The 18,614-nt window shown below is 36.9% G+C and overlaps 3 protein-coding genes across 3 annotated transcripts; 1 reads left to right on the forward strand and 2 right to left on the reverse strand.

The window, feature by feature from the left end:
* Positions 1-480: 480 nt before the first annotated feature.
* Positions 481-1,314, reverse strand: LOC136032618 (piggyBac transposable element-derived protein 3-like). Its single transcript, XM_065712891.1, has one exon. The coding sequence runs from the start codon at positions 1,312-1,314 to the stop codon at positions 481-483; it is 834 nt and encodes a 277-aa protein (XP_065568963.1).
* A 188-nt stretch (positions 1,315-1,502) lies between these two features.
* Positions 1,503-9,021, reverse strand: LOC136032619 (piggyBac transposable element-derived protein 1-like). The gene is made up of 3 exons (XM_065712892.1): positions 9,007-9,021; positions 2,213-2,374; positions 1,503-2,150 (listed from the first exon to the last, which is right to left on the reverse strand). The coding sequence occupies exons 1-3, from the start codon at positions 9,019-9,021 to the stop codon at positions 1,503-1,505; spliced, it is 825 nt and encodes a 274-aa protein (XP_065568964.1).
* Positions 9,022-9,196: 175 nt separating this feature from the next.
* LOC136033389 (neuropeptide-like protein 29) lies at positions 9,197-10,737 on the forward strand. The gene is made up of 2 exons (XM_065714171.1): positions 9,197-9,284; positions 10,453-10,737. The coding sequence occupies exons 1-2, from the start codon at positions 9,270-9,272 to the stop codon at positions 10,678-10,680; spliced, it is 243 nt and encodes an 80-aa protein (XP_065570243.1). The 5' UTR covers positions 9,197-9,269; the 3' UTR covers positions 10,681-10,737.
* Positions 10,738-18,614: the final 7,877 nt, after the last annotated feature.

Genomic DNA, 18,614 nt, shown 5'->3' on the forward strand with positions numbered 1-18,614 from the left:
TTTGATGTGACACTGTCTCTTTCGCAACGTAAAAAAGGATTTAGAACTAAGAATATCTAATAGTAGTACCCAGATCTTACTAAAATTCGGTCTTCAGCGCAGAGCCAGTGATGTTTGGGTTGCGAGATCAGGGTAGCAGCTAGCTAATTTTGGGACCCAAAGGAATATAAATCAGCATAGCAACTCGGTAGTTATGTTACCGTTTGGAATCCAGTAAGTTTGATTTGAGTCCTGACATTTTTTAAATTGAGCTCTAAGCCGTGGGACAAAATGTTCTCCAGCACTTTCCTTCGTTTAACCCTTGACAGGCCACTATAAGAACGAATACCAGGAAAAATCTCCAACGTTTCCCATGTGATGTCTAGGTCAGACTATTGACAAAAAAGCTTTTGTTTGCATGATTTATTCAAAATTGTCAATTTTAGACCATGTTGTAAAAATACAACAGTAGCCTCTCAAATATATAAAAAAGGGGCTCTTTCACTTGGTGTGAAAGGCTTTAAAACAATTGCTTTTGGCAGTAAGGCACAGTGGAAGGTCACATTTTTCGCATTCAAAGGTGGTATATCCTGATTTGCACTCTTTGCAGCGGCTCTGCTTGTCAGTCTTTTTTGGCCAGTGATCAAGTCCATCAGCTTGAGCAGATATTGCCGGTCGGATTCGGTTACGACTTCGAATGGGGCTGGGACTTGCTTCGACATCTGCGGATGGTCTACCACGTTTTAGTTGGGGCATCACACGCGCCAAGGCATACAACCCTGCAGCAACTTCAGACCTGAAGGTTCTCAAGTTCATCGGTTCGTCTCTCCTTAATGTCAGCGCTTTGACGTCTGACCTGAAAAGAAGCCAGCTATTGCAGACTGCTGTGTCAATAAGCCACCAGAAGATTCTCATATACCATTTTCGTGTCCGAAGATGAGTTCGGCACATCTCCACCAGCATGTCCGCTAAATCTACGCCACCCATATGACGGTTGTACTCATAAACAATGGCTGGCCTTGAAAATTCAACCCTGGATTTATCCTTGACGCTCCAGCGTCTGCACGTATCCTGTGGTGTTATTCCTGCATACGTCGAAGCCAAGTAAACCATGTTGTTATCTAACCATTTCACTACAATAACGCCGGAATGAATGTCAGTCCTGTAATCTGAAGTTCCTCTCTCTTGTTTCTTCATTTCACCATCTGTGAGGGGCGGGCAGCCCTTCAGTCGTGCTTTGTTCAACATACAAATACAAGGAAATCCTTTGATTTTGAGCAAACTCATTAGTTTCAAGCTTGAAAACCAGTTGTCAAAATAAATCTTGTAGTTCATTTTCTCTGGCAAGGTACTTATCAGACGTAAAACTATGTTGCCTCCAACTCCAAGATCTGGCTCTATGTCATCTTCACCAAGAGTGCCCTTCCCTTGATAAACTTCAAAATCATGTACAAAATCTGACACACCAGCTCTTGTGAAAACTTTTATTCCCCACTTCGTCGGCTTTTTCGGCAGATATTGTCTCAAGCTGCTTCGCCCCTTGAGAGAATCATTTGCTCGTCAATTGAATGGTTTTCTTCGGGAGTGACTTCAAGAAACTTGGAACGGATATGACCCAGGACAGGTCGAATCTTGTATAGCTTGTCAAATCCTTGTTCTCCAGATTTCTTAGCTTTACTGTTGTCGTTGAAGTGAAGAAAACGTTTGATTTTAGCAAATCTTTGTCGGCCCATCTTGTCGGAAATTTTTGGGTATCTGGTAGCTGCTTCCCAGTGCATTCGATAATAGGGAACTTTTATCACCCCCAATAATAGAATAATGCTCATGAAAACTTTTAGCTCTTCGACAGTGAGGCAGAGGTTGCATCCCTCAGTTTGAAGTGCAAAGAGGTTACTTTGTTCAACTATCAGCTCAAGAAGTTCATCGTCAAAGAATTTTTGGAAGTATTTCAGTGGAGTCTCCAAGATGCCTGGAACTTGGCGAGGCTCTCCTTTCCAAGACAGATCGACTTTTTTTATTTCTACTTTTCTCCAGCCGAATTTTTCTTGGACTTTCAATTTCTTCTTTGATTTTCCAGTACTTGCTGTTGGTTCTGGTTGCTGCTGGTGACTGGAGGGTGGAGTTTCCACCGAGTAATCGTCGCTGGGTTCAGTGTTAGCGTCCACGTCATCCTGTTCCAAAAAGAAGTGGGGATTGTCCAGTAGAGGCAATAAGTCTTCATCAGAATCATCGCAAGATCTTCTGGAGACAGGAAATCTGGATCATTGTCATCATCATCGTCGGACAAGTCCGACAACATGTCTTCTGGAATGTCAAAAATATACTTGGCGGCCTCTTCTGCATCACTTCGGCGATTTTGAGCTCGTTTTTTCAGTCTGTCGTAAGATTCCGCCATCTAGAAAGAAAACAAAAATTATTTAACTTCTAAAATATAACATAGATTATTCCTATGGATTCGCTGGTCTATAATAGTAACAACCACAAGCCTAAGAAAAACAATATGTTTTGTTTATTATCGCATAAGCATTTTTGGTACGCGTTATTCGTTTCACAATTTTGAGCTACGATCGTCCGATGTTGTAGTTTTACAACATGAGGAAATGTATCTTGCTACTCATCCAAATTCTTGCACACTTTGTGAATTTCAACTACAGTAATTTTAAATTGTATATATTTTATACACATATGACATACAAGGAATTTCCCACCTTTTCATTTTATTTCCAGTTTCTGGCTTTAAAAATTGCTCACCTTTTCATTCGTTTTTCTTATCCTTTGGTTTAGTGACTAACTGCGTAGGCCAGGCGTCACACAGCAGCTCCCCGAAGGCATCAATCGACTGCCATCTTTCAGCAAAATCGAAAGATGTTCCTAAAAACAATATTTTTTTACGGCAAGATGTCAGTCTAAGCTCAAAGAGTATAGTTTTGTTTTTCTACAACAATTGTCTCTATAGGGTTAAAGAAACCATAGGTAAATTTTATTTTTATGATCTTATATTTTGGGTTCTTGGATTTAATGGTATGATGGAGCTTCATTAACGTTGGTGTTCCCAGTTTTATTTCATCATTTTAAACATGCTACTCGATTCCTAGCATGTTTGTTTTAGCATATAATGATCTCATTTGTGAATATACTGTAATATTACCAATATCACTTTATCGATTTTTTATTGATTTTCCCGAAGACTGTAATGATAAAAATTTTATTGGGATTACCCTTATTTCTCGGGACGATACCTTCCTTTTAATATATATTATAAGTTTTCTTAATTTCTTAACCTATCGCGGAGAAAAATATTGTCACCGTTTGAATCAGAGAATGAAGCGTTTTAATAATAAGATTTAGGACGGGAATCAAATCCTTTGTCTTTATTTCAGGACTGACTTGGTTTGCTGTCTATATCCTCAGCCTTAATCAGTTGTGCAATGTAAAAAGCTTTCAGTCCTCTGAGTAAGAATTCATCAAGAAAGACATAAATTCCTATAGACATAACTCATCATTATATAAAATTTCTATCGACTTAAATTCATCAAGAAAGACATAAGATAGAACCAAGAAGGTATATAGATAGGAGACATATAGACACGTAATAGAGGAGATGTTATCAGGGGCAGTGGCGTCGATTGAGGCAGGGGCCCAGGGTATATACCCTCAGTAATTTATTCTCTCCCTCGGGCTATTGAAAATCTCTCTTTGTTTGTAGTTTTGTAAAAAAAAAAAACCTTTTCATGGTATCTCACTGAAAAAATATAGAATACGCCACCCCTTTAGTTTTGGAAGAATACTTACCACTCCTAAATTCTCTTAAATTGACTTTATTAGTCAAGGGTACCAATTCCCGGAAAGGAGGCAGGGCAGGGGCAAAGATTTGTTTCGTTTTTTAATGAAAATAAAAAAAAATCGTATTTGTAAATAGAACTTGAGAAGAAGACAAAATAAAAGCAATTTTATCACTCAGGAATTCATATTCAATGTTTTATTCGTCGAGACCTTGAAGTGCACTCAGATTTTGCATCTAATGGTCAAAGGACTTGAAACACAAAATGTTTTTATCGTGTCCAATAGTTTCATTAAAAATGTAGAAAATGTTCTTCCGGATTGCTCAATATGCCTATTGTATTCATTAACAATTCTGGATTGTCTCGGGATTCAAGACGAAACGATTGACAGTTAGTTAATTTGAAAGAGGATGATGTTCATTCGGAATATTTGAAAAAAAGGAACAACTTAAGGGAAATTAACTAGTAACTTCAATTATCGAACAAGCTTCCCTCCCCTCGCCCTCTAATTTAAGAATGTCGGCAAAGATTCTGTCCAATGAAACCAAACATAAATGGTGACCATGTAAGTACAGGCAGAAGACTCGAGGCTTGATCACTTTAACAGTAATGTCAATTAATGGTGGGAAAAATTTTTGTCCATCCCCTAGATTTTGAAAAATACCTTTTTATTTTGGTATATTCACTTAAAAATGGCTTTGCCTGCTCTTTTCATAGAATATTTTGTACTTTCTCTGTGGCTGCTCAATTCTGAATGTAGGAGAATTTTCCGTGGGATGAGTTTTTCGGGTGGAATTTATTCGGGGGGAATATTTTCGAGGGGGGATTTCTCGGAAGAATTTTCTGAGGGGAACGCTGGCTCCCAGATTGATGTGCGAAAGCTTGTCGACGGCAATGTTTTCATCGTTTCCTTGTTTCCGCCGGTTGTTTATTAATAAATAACACTTAAGGCTCTTGGCTTTTAGGAAGTTGATATTTTAATCATTGGCTTTTAATCATTGGCCAATTTAATCATTGGCCAGTACTTTGACAAATTTATTTTGCCTTAATTCTACCATATCTTTGTTCTGTGTGTTCACATGCAGATCACATAATTTTGATTGCTCAAATCTATTTTGGTCTTATACTGTGAATATTGTGTGTCTTACCATTGATATATATTTGTATTTGTTTGTGTTCCTATCACCTTCATGTATGCTATTTTCTATCACACTTTTATCATGTCAGCACACTTACAGCTCACATAAATTTTACTGGTCCCATATTGTAAATTTAGCCTATTCTTCAAATATTATGAGCCATCTTACTAATGTCTCTTTATATTTGTTTGAGATCCTATTGCCTTTATGTAGCCTAATTTCTGTCATTGTTTGTCATGCCTTAACACTCACAGCTCATCTTTTCCTGATTGGTGCCACATTATTTGACCCCTTTCTTTGGTTAATATCTGCCATCCCACTGATATTTCTTTTTCTTTGTTTATGATTCCATTACCTTCAAGTGTACTATGGATAGTGTGTCATTTGTGAAGGTTTTATATGTCTGAGATAAATATGGGTGATTTCTCTTTCCTTATGAATTCTTCTATTCTTAATTCAGTTATATTTGATCAACCAAGTAGTGCTGGTAAACAAGAGGCACACATTTTTGACCCTCTCCTTGAATCTATGGTTAGTTCTAGCTGTAATTATCACACCACCATTGATTATTGTGATAATATTATGCCCTCACTCTCTTCAAACAGTTGCTTTAATGTTTTTTGTTTGAATGTGCGTGGGATAAGAGATAAGTGGGACACTCTTAAATCGTATCTGTGGTCTGATAATTCTTGCCCTTTTGATGTCATAGGCTTGACGGAAACATGGTTATCTGACAGTGATAATTTTACAGCTTATGACATGCATGGTTATATTGCTATTCATGTCCCTAGAATGGTAACAAAGTGTTCTGGGGGTATTTCTTTGTTCATAAAATCTAGTATTGAATTTTGTAGAAGATCTGATCTTGAATCCTTGTTTACATCGGTGGTGTCTAATAGTAGGACAGTTTATTCTCTTGTTATTGATCTGAAAAGCCAGGTTGCATGTGATACTGTTTGTTTGTTTTATAAGCCCCCTCCTTTTCCAACACATCTGTTCTGTGATTTGCTTGATCAGCTTTCTGGTGTGGGGACTTTCTCTAAAAAACGGATTTGTGTTTTGGGAGACTTTAATTGTAATATGTTAAATGTTGGATCAAATGATGAATGTGACCATCTTTTTGATGTATTTTCTTCTTCTGGGCTACTTCCTTCAATTTTTTTTCCTTCACGCGTTGACCCTTCAAGAAATTCTGCCACTTTAATAGATAATATTTTCACTTCTCTTTCTCCTAATTTGAAGTTCTCGTCTGGTCTTGTTTTCACTGATCTTTCTGATCACTTCCCTATTTATCTATCACTATCTGTGCCTAAAACAGAGATTACTGTGGATGAGAAAGGCAAGTCTTCTTTTAGAACTTTTACAGATAGAGAAATTTCTAATTTAATACATAGTCTTCAGAGTAATGATTGGTCTAGTGTTCTTGAAGCTAATGATGCTGATTGTGCAACTAGATTATTTTTGTGTCGTATGGGCACTCTGTTGGATAAGCATTTTCCTCTTAGAAAGAGGCCAAGGAATTTTACACCTAAATGCCCATGGATGTCTAGAGGTCTGATCAATGCAACCCATATGAAGGCGTCTTTGTTCAAGGCTGCATGTAAAAGTAAGACACAGGAAGATCTTCTGAAGTATAAACATTACAAAAATGTGCTCACTTCTTCAGTTCGCTTAGCAAAAAAGCTGTATTTTTCACGTCGAATTAATGAGTGTAAAGGGAATTTGCGCAAGGTTTGGACTGTAATTAATGAAGCTCTCTCCCGTAAGAAACTCAAACAATCTTCCCCATCTCTTTATAGGAAAGCTGATGGATCTGTTGTGGATAAAAAATCCTTAGCAAGTGCCTTCAATTCGTATTTCACCACACTTCCCTCAGTTCTCATTCCACCCCTGAGTAGAGTAAGTTGTTTTCCTATGACAGAGAAGTCTTTTTTCCTTTCCCCATGTAGTACTACTGAGATTTCTATTATTATTTCTCAACTTCCAAGTAGTTGTTCAGTTGATAGTTTTGGTTTGAGTAATAATGTCCTTAAAAAAATCAGTCAGTTTGTTTCTCATCCCATCTCACATATAACTAACCTCTCTCTTTCTTCTGGTATTTTTCCTCATTTATTTAAAGTTGCTACCGTTGTACCCTTGCATAAAAAAGGTGATTCTTCTCTAATTTCAAATTACAGACCTATTTCTCTTCTTCCCGTCATCTCAAAGGTTGTTGAAAAAGTAGTGTATCGTCGACTCTCTTCATTTGTATTTAGTACTAATTCGACTGCTGGAAATCCTCTCATCACTAACCATCAGTATGGTTTTTGTCCCTCATTCTCTACCTTGCACGCACTTTCTGATGCAACTGAGTTTGTGCGTGTTAATCTGGACAAGGGCTTGTGTGTTTTGGGTCTATTTCTCGACTTTTCTAAGGCCTTTGATATGGTTGACCACAATGTTCTTCTGTCTAAACTATCTTTATTTGGAGTGCATGGAGTCCCACTAGAATGGTTTAGGTCCTACCTCTCAGAGAGATCTCAGTATGTTTTGGTTAACTGTACTTCTTCCTCTACTTTGCCTGTATTGAAAGGTGTCCCACAAGGCTCTGTGCTTGGTCCACTTTTATTTCTAATTTACATCAATGATCTTGTTGATGGTCTTCATCCCCATGTTCACCCTGTTCTTTTTGCTGATGACAGTAACTTTTTCATTGCTGCGGTGGACCTGCCATCTGCCACTTCTATGGCTCAAGGTCTTCTTGATAAAATAAAGGATTGGTGCTGGTCAAATGGTATGGCTCTTAACAGCCGAAAGAGTGCCATTGTCAACTTCAGGACCCCTTACCGTATGCGAGACGTACAGGAGCCAATCACCCTGACTTTTGGGAATGATATTATACCACAAGCTACTGTGGTGAAATTTCTTGGTGTGTATCTTGACTGTTTTCTTTCTTTCAAACCGCATATAACTCACACCCGTTCCTTAATCCTCCGCCAGTCTTCAATGTTGCACCGGATTAACTCATTTCTTCCTCCTGATATTATGGTTTCTCTTTATTATGCTTTTATTTATCCTTACCTTTCTTATTGCTGCTCTGTCTGGGGTAATAATAATAAATCTCTTCTCTGCTCACTTCAAAGAGCCCAAAATAGGGCAGTGAAGGCTACTTTTCTTCTCCCTCGGCTTTACCCTTCCTCTGATCTTTATAATGATACTGGAATAGCTCCGCTGGATCATATTATAGGTAAAAGTACCCTTTATTTTGCGCATTCTGCTTTTCTAGGTACTCTCCCACCGCCCCTACAGCAGTTTTTCTCACGGACAGGCTCAGGTAGGTACTTTTCTTCTTTACGTAATTCTCCTCGACGATTTATTTTACCAAAACGATCTTCTACAGCAAGCCAGAGGTCTCCAGTATATCAATCAATTCTATTATGGAACTCCATCCCTTCGGATGTCCCTCTTTTTCTTTCTGCAAAGGCATTATTTCGTCGGGTATTTCCAATTCAATAATTTTTCTCTCTTTATTAATCCTTTCCTAATTTGTATGTCTATTCTCTTCTTTTAAAATCATTTTCAGCTATATGTTAATCTCCTTCTAAATCTTCTATCTGTTAAATATCCTATCTATTCAATGTCCTTGTCTTGTTCCAGTATTTTTTTTTTCTTGTTTTTTTTTTTGTTTTTTTTTTGTTTTTTTTTGTATATATTTTATAGTAGTGTTTTATTCTTGTTCTCTGTGGTCCATTACAAGCAAAGCTTCTTGGGCCTAGTAACCACTTTACTTTTGTAATAGTTTTTTCTTTTAGTATCAATAAATTGATTGATTGATTGAACTGCCAATTCAAAATATAATTGCCTAAAAGTCTTTAAAAGCCAATGCGGCAAAGTCAATACTAGAATGTACGTTAAATTTATTGCTATTGGTTTATAGGCTAAGACATTAATTAACATTAAATTAGTTTCTAAATTGTTTTGTCTACATGGACAAGTAAGGACTCGAACTAGATTCTAAAACAAGGAAGACCCTGAAAAGCCAATTCTTTTTGTTCCGTATAATCATTCGGTATTTCATCATTACTAATCTCACGGTTAATTAATTAACTGTTCTTATATTTAATTACCAAGACAATCCACATTTTTATTTAAAACAAAAGACTGATTAAGCAATCCTGAAGATTTTCCAAATCCTGAAAATACAATTGAATGCAATAATGGACATTTTTTTCTCAAGTTCTTTAACCCTTTTGGTAAACAAATTAACGTTGCGTATGCCTCAAGGTCTCAAAGAATTAGCATTTTTGAATATAAGCACCTGCGAAATACTATTTCTTCATCAAAACTAAATAAGTTTACTAAGAAGCTCGGTCATCTAAAACAGCCCAAAATGATGAAAATTTTTGTAAGTCTTTCTTTTTTCGATCCTACTGCGAATGCAATTTTGAATTCCTGACTTTGAAAGTTGCTTCAGTTTCCTTTTTCTTCTCTGAATATATCAAATTCATACGTTGAATGTTTTCCTTTCCAAAATTTTTCACAGAAGGACTAAGTGCTTTTCAAATTGCTGCTTTGATTAAACCAAAGGATGTAGACAACGGGCAAAGGCAATTGATGAAAAAGCTACATTTCATTGCCATCTGTCGTCTTACAGCTAACATTGTTCATGCTCCGGTTCAAACTATCAAAAGGTATATACTCAAACAATGGTTGATGCAACGAAACTTGAATGACTCTACTGAAGCTGAGAAATTTTTTCTAAAATTGGGGCAACGGCAACGAAACCCATTTCCCGAAATTTAATATACCTAATTTAGATTAAACGCAAACGAATGCAACTATCCTTAGAAACATAATAATTGGGATTGGGGCTTTGTAGGGCAGGGATGACTATATTTAGCTTATGGTGACAAGAAGCGGTAGAAGGGTAATAATACCAGAAATTCCGAGTTTTAGTGTCCCCTTAAAATGATGAAGGAGTGCCACCTTAGAATGATCTGAATTTTTTTCTCAAAAACGATCAAATGACATTGGAAAAACCTCCAAGATTGTCAATCACTAAAAAAGTTTAAATAAAATGTCGTACTTAAAGTGTTACTGATATCACTTTGTACACTTCTGTCTGGTTTTTGTTTGAAGCTGCTCTTCATTATGAATTAGAAAATTTAGACAGCTATTTAAAAATTTGCAAAAAAATTTATTCCTCAGAAATCTTCCATTGCTTCGACTGATGAAATTGGAAGTTCAAACGTGTTCTACTGAACTAGATGAGATAATCGCTACCAAATGAAGCCCTTTTTATATCAATCTACAGTAGCACATGTGGACTATTTCCCACATAACCATGTATTTTTACGTGATTAATTTAATTAATATTTATTTAGAAAACATAAAACTTTCTTTTGTCTAGGGGTTATTTTCGAATTTTTTTTTTAGAAACAATGGAACAAACAGTAGGACTGTTTCCAGTTAAACGGTGTTAATTTATACATGAAAAGATAATTATGTTAGTAATTTATTGCAAAAAAACTTGTAATATTTAAGTCTTTATTAATTTATTTTTGTTTTTTTAGGTTTTCCTTGCCCTTTTAGCAGTTGCTTTCTGCGCACAAGCAGAAGAAAAAAAGGAGGCCACAGACATCCAAGGAAGTGAATCATTCCTTCCAAGCTATGGTTTTGGCTATGGCGCTGGACTTGGCTTTGGTGGACTCTATGGATCTTACGGGGTTGGATTATATAGAGGCATTTATAGTCCATTTTACGGTGGCTACGGCTATGGCCGTGGACTTGGCTACTGGTGAACTTTTTAAAGCACTTTGTAATTTTTATCTTTAAAATAAATATCGATATCCGAAGTATCTGAATTCTAGTTGATAGGGAACGAGACAGATATAAAAACCATACCTTGAAAGCAACTCTACCCCCCTAACCTTCTCAAAAAGGAACAGAAGCATTATGAAACACAAGTTGCATCCTATTAAAGAGTGAGCCCCAGCCCATAGTAACAAAAAGTTAAAAGTTACGATTTATCTTAAAAGCAAAAGTTTATTACGAAAAGAAATGTATGTTAATTTTAAAAAAGCCTGAAACTTCTTAAAAATTGCGTCAGATTGAAACAAAAACTGCACCATTACAATCAAAATTGTTGATAACCTTTAATAGGGAAATTGCAGTCTTTTACCATGGACAACAAGGAATATCACTTGTTTGCATCGGTAGCGCTGAGGTGTCTCTTTTATTTAGGGCTAGCAGGTTACCAAAACATCATATAGAGATGTTTAACAACTTATTTCAAGGCTATTTCCCATATCTACGGGTTAACTTTATAAATTCCACTATCTGCAAGTTCCATATGGCACTTAACATGGCAATTTTAGCGCCATGTCTTAAGTGGAAAAGCTAGCGGTAGTGACCTACCAAGACTTCTTAGAAAGATGTTCAGTGGCTTATTTGAAAGCTATCCCATTAATCTAGGAGCTTTTTGTCAATTCTACCTTTCTTGAGTGCAATAGAGCCCCAAAAACAACATTTTTGGTGCCATTTCCTAACTAGAAAAGCTTAGAAGTATAAAACAGTACCATTGTAATAATAATGGTCCAAAACCCTTTACTGGAGGATACTGTACCAGCAGGCTACAGCAACATTAGCAGGACTAGCAGGCTACCAGAACATCAAAGAGAGATGTCTAATGGCTCATTCGAGTGGAAATTAAAATTGCTAGTGCCCTTTTTAAGTGACCAAAAAGATCGTAAGGCAGCTAGCCCCCCTCTCTCTGTGTCCCCTCCTCCGAAGTCGTTCAAACAAAATTTTGAGACGGCCCGATTGCTCGAGATAGTTCAAAAGTCAATAAATATGCTTTTAGTGATGAGATGACCCTCCATAGCTCCTGGAGAAAGACCTGTATGAGGTATCGAGCGCATCGGTGTTGGTCGTATCGGTATCGTGCGTGTCGGTATCGGGCATATTTGGTATCGCTGGTATCGGTATCAAGTGTTGTATTTTTTCAATCATGAATTTGTACCTTCTTTGTAATTTTTGTTCAAAACCGGCAAAGATTTATTTAAAAAAAAAGATTTTCCTTAGGGAAGTACGTAGCAAAGTTGAAACTTAAAACGAAAAAAATTACTTCCCAGCTTATCTAACATATATCGATAAAACTGGTGCAAATAAACCAACTATATACGAAATAATTTGAAATTATTTCTGTTTTTTATTAGTTTTTCATGTTACTCCTTACTTTCAGTTGAATTTTTTTTAATTTAATTTCTGATCGTTTTTTAAATAATATCAGTAAATCCCTCTTTTTGAAAAATTCCCTCCCGTCACGAGAAACTCCTCCGTAGAAAGTTACTCCCACGCAAGAAACCTCTCCTTCCCTATAGAATCCCTTTCTGACAATTCCATCGTCGCAAAAATTTTATACTTAAACAATGAGTAAATTTTTTGGCGTACAACTCTTTCCCCAGGGCCTGTGAGGGTCAAATGTTTCCCAAAGAGACGGCTGCTGAATTTTTAAACTATGCTGAGCGAAATGGCCACCCCAAAATTTTGACCAGTCGTCTTTGAACAAAAAAGGGACGTAGGAGCTGCCATGAGGCTACCTGCCCTCCAGTTTCTTGGTCACTTAATAAGTACACAAGAAAGTTTGATTTCTGATCAAATGATGCCTCTCCTGATCTTCTAGGAGTTGATTTGATATGATTATCAATGGGGAAAAACAAACGAAAAAAAGACAATAGACACGCATCCGGGATCTTTCTTCGGGTAAAAAATGCAAAATTCCTCGTATTTGTATATAGGAGCTTGAAACATTTACAGTAGAATTCTCTGATAAGCTGATCTGATGGTGTAATTTTCATGAAGGAATTCTTGAGCTTTAGAGGATGATTCTCCCCTTTCTCGAAAATCAGGCAATTTTTTTTAGGCTCGTAGCTTTTGATGGGTAACACTAAACTTGATGAATCTAATATATTTGAAATCAGCATAATAAGTTGATTCTTTCGTTTTGTCTATTGACATCAAAATAGTGCTTTTTTTTAGTTTCAGCTACTTCTGAGTCGCGTCACTCCTTACTTACAGCTCAGTACGACGGACTGTTTGAAACGAGTTATATTACAAATAATCGCTTTTGCATTTATCACAACATTGAAAATAAATGAAAATTAAAGCAAAATAAATTCTTGAAGTGGTGAGGTTTCAGCAACAAATATCTTAATACATCAAATATTCAGTTTAATTTTATTAGTTCTTTCCAAGGCAGTTCAAAACACATATAATTTTCATTAAAGCGCCAATGACGCAGTAGGCCTTAGAGTTTCAAACAGTTCGTGGTAACGAACTGTAGTAAGGAGCGACCCGGCTCAATAGTAACCAAAACTCTAAAAAATAGAATTTCGGTACCAATGGCTACATCAAAAGAATCGCATTTTAATGCTGATTTTAAATATATAGTTTCATCACGTTTAGTCTTACCCATCAAAAGTTAAGAGCCTGAGAAAATTTGCGTTATTTTAGAAAATAGGGTCCCTGTATTTTGTATACATAATACATAATTTTGTATAATAATTGTAGTAGTGTCCCTGTGAATATATATATATATATATATATATATATATATATATATATATATATATATATATATATATATATATATATATATATATATATATATATATATATATCACAGGTGGGACACAGGGACACTACTACAATTGCGCGTAACTAATATGGCGCGTAATGACTTACGCGCGCGGGAAACACCCCCTACAAGTCATAGAATCTTAACGAAAATCACACCATCAGATTCAGCGTATCAGAGAACCCTACTGTAGAAGTTTCAAGATCCTATCTACAAAAATGTGGAATTTTATATTTTTTGCCAGAAGGCAGATCACGGATGCGTGTTTATTTGTTTGTTTGTTTTTTTTTGTTGTTTTTTTTCCCCAGGGGTGATCGTATCGACCCAGTTGTCCTAGAATGTTGCAAGAGGGCTCATTCTAACGGAATGAAAAGTTCTACTTCCCTTTTTAAGTGACCGAAAAATTGGAGGGCACCTAGGCCCCCTCCCACGCTAATTATTTTCCCAAAGTCAACGGATCAATTCTGAATTCAAAGTCAAAGTGAACGGATTCAAAGTCAAATTCTGAGATAGCCATTTTATTCAGCGTAATCGAAAAACCTTATAACTATGTCTTTGGGGACGACTTACTCCCCCACAGTCCCCGTGAGATGGGTTACAAGTTCAAAACTTTGACCAGTGCTTACATATAGTAATGGTTATTGGGAAGTGTACAGGCGTTTTCAGGAGGGTTTTTTGGTTGGAGGCAGGGTTGAGAAGAGGGGAATATGCTGGGAGAACTTTCCATCGAGGAATTTGTCATGGGGGAAGAAGATTTCCATGAAGAGAGCGCAGGATTTACTAGCATTACTTAAAAAAAAATCAATGAAAAAATAAATATGAAAAAGCTTTTTTTCAGCTGGAAGTAAGCAGCAGCATTAAAACTTAAAGCGAACAGAAATTATTATCCATATAAGAGGCTCACCTCCTCCTAATACCTCGCTCTTTACGCTAAAGTATTTTTAGTAATTTCAACTATTTATTCTGCAGCTTTTGTGATTCAGGGGTCATTCTTAATGAATTGGGACAAAATTTAAGCTTTAGTGTAAAGAGTGAGGTACTGACGAGGGGGCGAACCCCCTCATATATGTAATAAAAACATGAGAATACAAAAGTTCTTTACGTAAGCTAATTTATAAGTTACGTATATCTTTTGCTTATAAAAAGATTCGTAAAAATTAAAAGTTCTAGTTGCCTTTTTAATTAACCGAAAATCGGAGGGCAACTAGGCTTCCTCCCCCGCTCTTTTTTTCTCAAAATCATTCGAGCAAAGTTATGAGAAAGCCATATAGCCAAAAAAAATAAATATACAAATTTCGTTTTAATTATTCCTCTGCGGATAGCCAAAATCAAAACATGCATTGATTCAAAAACGTTCAGAAATTAAATAAAAAAAAACAAGTTTTTTAAATGAAAGTAAGGAGCGACATTAAAACTTAAAACGAACAGAAATTACTCCGTATATGAAAGGGGCTTTTCCTTCTCAACGCCCCGCTCTTTACGCTAAAGTATTTTACTGTTTTAAAATGTAGAGTTAAGAGAAAGAGTCAAACTTTAGCGTAAAGAGCGGGGCGTTGAGAAGGAAAAGCCCCTTTCATATACGGAGTAATTTCTGTTCGTTTTAATGTCGCTCCTTACTTTCATTTAATAAACTTGTTTTTTTTTATTTAACTACAGTTAGGGAAGGGGGCAGTAGTCAAACTCTTGTCTGCAATGATTTTTGTTTGTCTTCATCTTGAGTTGCATATTTAATTCAAGTTTTACTCGTTTTAAGATTTATTTATTCATTTATATTAGTATCCGTTCTATGTTTGTTTGCTATAATTGCTTATTTAATTTCTGTTCGTTCTGGGTTTCATTTGTTTTTTAATAGTAATTTCTGGTCCTATCGAGTTGTAACTGTTACAGGAATTTCCTCTGCTGTTCTTAATTCTAATGTGACCTTTGCTTTTCTTTGCAAATTTCTTTTTCGGAAAATTAATTTCTGTTCGATTTGATTGCAAAAGTTTCAAGTTTTTCAAAATACCCCATTTTAAAATCAATTTTATTTTCGACATCGAAGTTTCATCAAAGTATCAAAACTAGTATCAAAGTAACAATATCGAAGTAACAAGGTATCAAAATAAAGAAAGTATCAACGTAAACAAAGCATCAAAGTAAAGGAAGTATCAAAGTATTAATAAGCAGCTTGCATAACTTACAGACCTTGCCCCGTAAATCAACGCGTTGCAAGTCAGTAAATCAAATTATCAAAGTAGAGACAGTATCAAAGTAACAGTAAGTTCACACAGTTCTCTTTTGGTATTTGACCAGTGAACAACTAATTGAATTTAAGCCGGATTAACTCTGTACCTGTTCGGAATAAATAACGAGTGAAATACTTTTGAACTTGTAATTGAAACTTGTTAGACAAATTTATAAACCTATATGTGATTATTGCTTAAGGATTATTTATGGATTGTGGCTCTGAGTTAGTATTCAGCACTACTGTCATCTGAGTCGTGCATTGAAATACTTGGATTACTTGCAAATTACTGGATTACTTGCCCCACACAAAGATAAGTTATTATTTCTTCCCATTTTATTCATTCAGCCAGTGCGGATCATTTCATAATTGTGTTTATCGAGAACTTCTCTGTGGATATACCTTTTTTTCTTAGTTGTTTTTGGACTGATGCCCAGTCGTGAGTGAAATTTGCTTATCATGGACAATTGGAATACCAGTACTGTTTATTATTGCCCAGTTTTGAACTTTGTTCAGCACAATCTCGATGAGGGGCTAGACCATCAGTTGATTGTGAAATACGCTAGTGATTTTTTCCCTTATGATGACGTTCTTGGCGCTAAGAAACTTTTATATAGCAATTGCTTCCCAAATGAGCCTATACCTCGTCGTTCGGGACCCAGTGCTAAGAATAGTTCATTCGGACGTTGTCGCCACTCTTTCTCGCTGTTCTGCAGAAAATATCGGTATTCCAAAGTTCGTGATTAAATATCCCTATGAAGTCCCCAGTATTCCGGCGTCAGTTTATTCTATCCTTACCGACAAAGTCAGCCAGTGCCTTGATCAGCTAAAATCCCTTGCTCACCTCAATAGTCTAGCAACGTCTATAAATAGTTCTTTGGTCTCAGATAGTAAGGCTACCAATCGCAAACCCTCGTGCGCCATCCTTCTTAAACATCCGTCTCCAGAACTAAGAGACCCCGTTTCTCACAAGGAAAAGCTTGATTCTGTCGCCGGTCATGACGGAATTATGTCGGTAAAGTCCGATACGATAAGGAAAAAATGGGTTGTTGTCATGCGGGATAAAGCTTCCGCCAATTCTCTTGCCACATCTGCTGTTGCGAGCAGACAAATATTCTTGCTAAAGTGATCGATCGTAAACCTCTTGGAGTAATTAGAGGAATTCCCGATAGTGTTTCCAGCAGTATACTCATCTCCGCTATTCATGGTCTTGTTGAAGCCACGCAGGTCGGCTCTTCTCATACATTCCGTTTAGAGTTCCTTGATTCCGCTGGACTAAAACCTGCCATCGCTACAAGTCTGCGCATTGGTTACGAGTCATTTAAAATATCGGAATACAAAGAACTGCCCAGACGGTGTCTTAGATGCCAAAGTATCCATCATTCGTTAGCTCACTGCCCATGTGCCCCAAATGAGATGAAGTGCTCTAAATGTTCTGGATGCCATTCCAATACTAAAAACAATCCTTGCCTAGAGGCTCCGAAATGTGCCAACTGCGGCGAAGCTCATGTTTCCTAGAGTATGAATTGCCTAGTGATCAAACGCGCTCTGAACTCTGCTCCAAAATGCCACTATTTTAAGTTTTCCTTCCCTCAACATTAACGGCACAAAAGACAAAGACTTGTTAATTCATGAATTATTAGTCCATGACATAGTGTTCCTGCAAGAACATCTTTTGCCTAAAGCGATCTTCTGTCCACCATTTTGTTTTGCAAGAGGCCAAGAAAACTAGAGGCCGCCCTTCCGGTGGTCTAGCAATTTTCTTCCGTTCCCAATCAAAGCCCTCTGTGATTCATTGTAATCATAACATCTTAGCGATTCAATGTGACAGTACTGCCTTTATAAACGCTTACTTACCTTGCGATCGACGTTCTATATCATCGTTCACATCTTTCGCTAAATGTTGCTCCAGCTTAAAGTCTCTATTTAAAAGTCTACGTTTAAAGAAAACCTAAATTGGGTTTTAGCTGGCGACCTTAACTGTGACATTCTTGGTACCTCCGACAGGTCAACCATCTTGCTAGAGTCACTTCCAAGCAGATTTCACATTGCAGATAAGAGCCTCCCATTCACGTATATTCATAACAGAGGCTGTTAAAAATCGAATCGGGATCACTTCCAGTTCCAACTTATTACCATCGACTGTCAGAGCGGACGAAGAGTAGATTGATGACGATCACCTTATTCTTAGCTGTAATTTGTCCTGGGAGCTATCTGGCAAAACACTTTCGGCTCAGCCGAAGGGGCATACGAAATTGAACTGGAATCGTGCTAATGTTCCCCTATACCTTGCTACGCTAACTGCTTTACTGTCGACCATAAAAGTGCCATATCACCTGCTGCAAACTTCGGTTTCCTCGCCTTCAAGTGGAGTTGACCTAAATTGCTATTATTATCAAATTGTCCATCGCCTTAAATCAGCTTCCAAAGCTGCAGTGCCTGTGGATAAAGTTCGGATTGGTACTAGGAAGCCTAATTGGAACGTTGATCCTGAAGTAAAACGTGCTAAGCAAAAAGCCAAATTTTGGCTACGTATGTAGATATCATGTGACCGACCATCGTCCGGAGCTGTGTTCTCTGTAAAAATAAAAGTGTAAACTTGAATATAAGGCCAGTCTGAAGAGAGCACGCTTAAATGTATGGCCCGGCCCCACCGATAAGGGCTCCTGGAATAAGGTTATTAATAGTGAGAAATATTCCCCCTCTGCCTTATCTTGTCTCCAGCTAGCTAATTTTGTTGATCATTATAAGCGTGTCTTTTTAATATAAGTATCATTCTTTTTAGAATAGAATCATTCTTTTAAAACTTTGACCTCGTGACTACCAAACGAAGCAACAACACGGTCTAAGTTAGAAGTTGAGGAAAGCGGCTC

The sequence above is a fragment of the Artemia franciscana genome, chromosome 11 (genome assembly GCF_032884065.1).
Source record: "Artemia franciscana chromosome 11, ASM3288406v1, whole genome shotgun sequence".
In the NCBI taxonomy this organism is placed as follows: domain Eukaryota; kingdom Metazoa; phylum Arthropoda; class Branchiopoda; order Anostraca; family Artemiidae; genus Artemia; species Artemia franciscana.

Excerpts from the sequence above, each read along its gene's own strand:
- LOC136032618 (XM_065712891.1), bottom strand. The coding sequence starts at position 1,314 with ATGAACTACAAGATTTATTTTGACAACTGGTTTTCAAGCTTGAAACTA.
- LOC136032619 (XM_065712892.1), bottom strand. Across the intron at positions 2,151-2,212 it reads TCCTGTCTCCAGAAGATCTT|GATGACGTGGACGCTAACAC; the intron begins GCGATGATTCTG and ends TTTTTGGAACAG.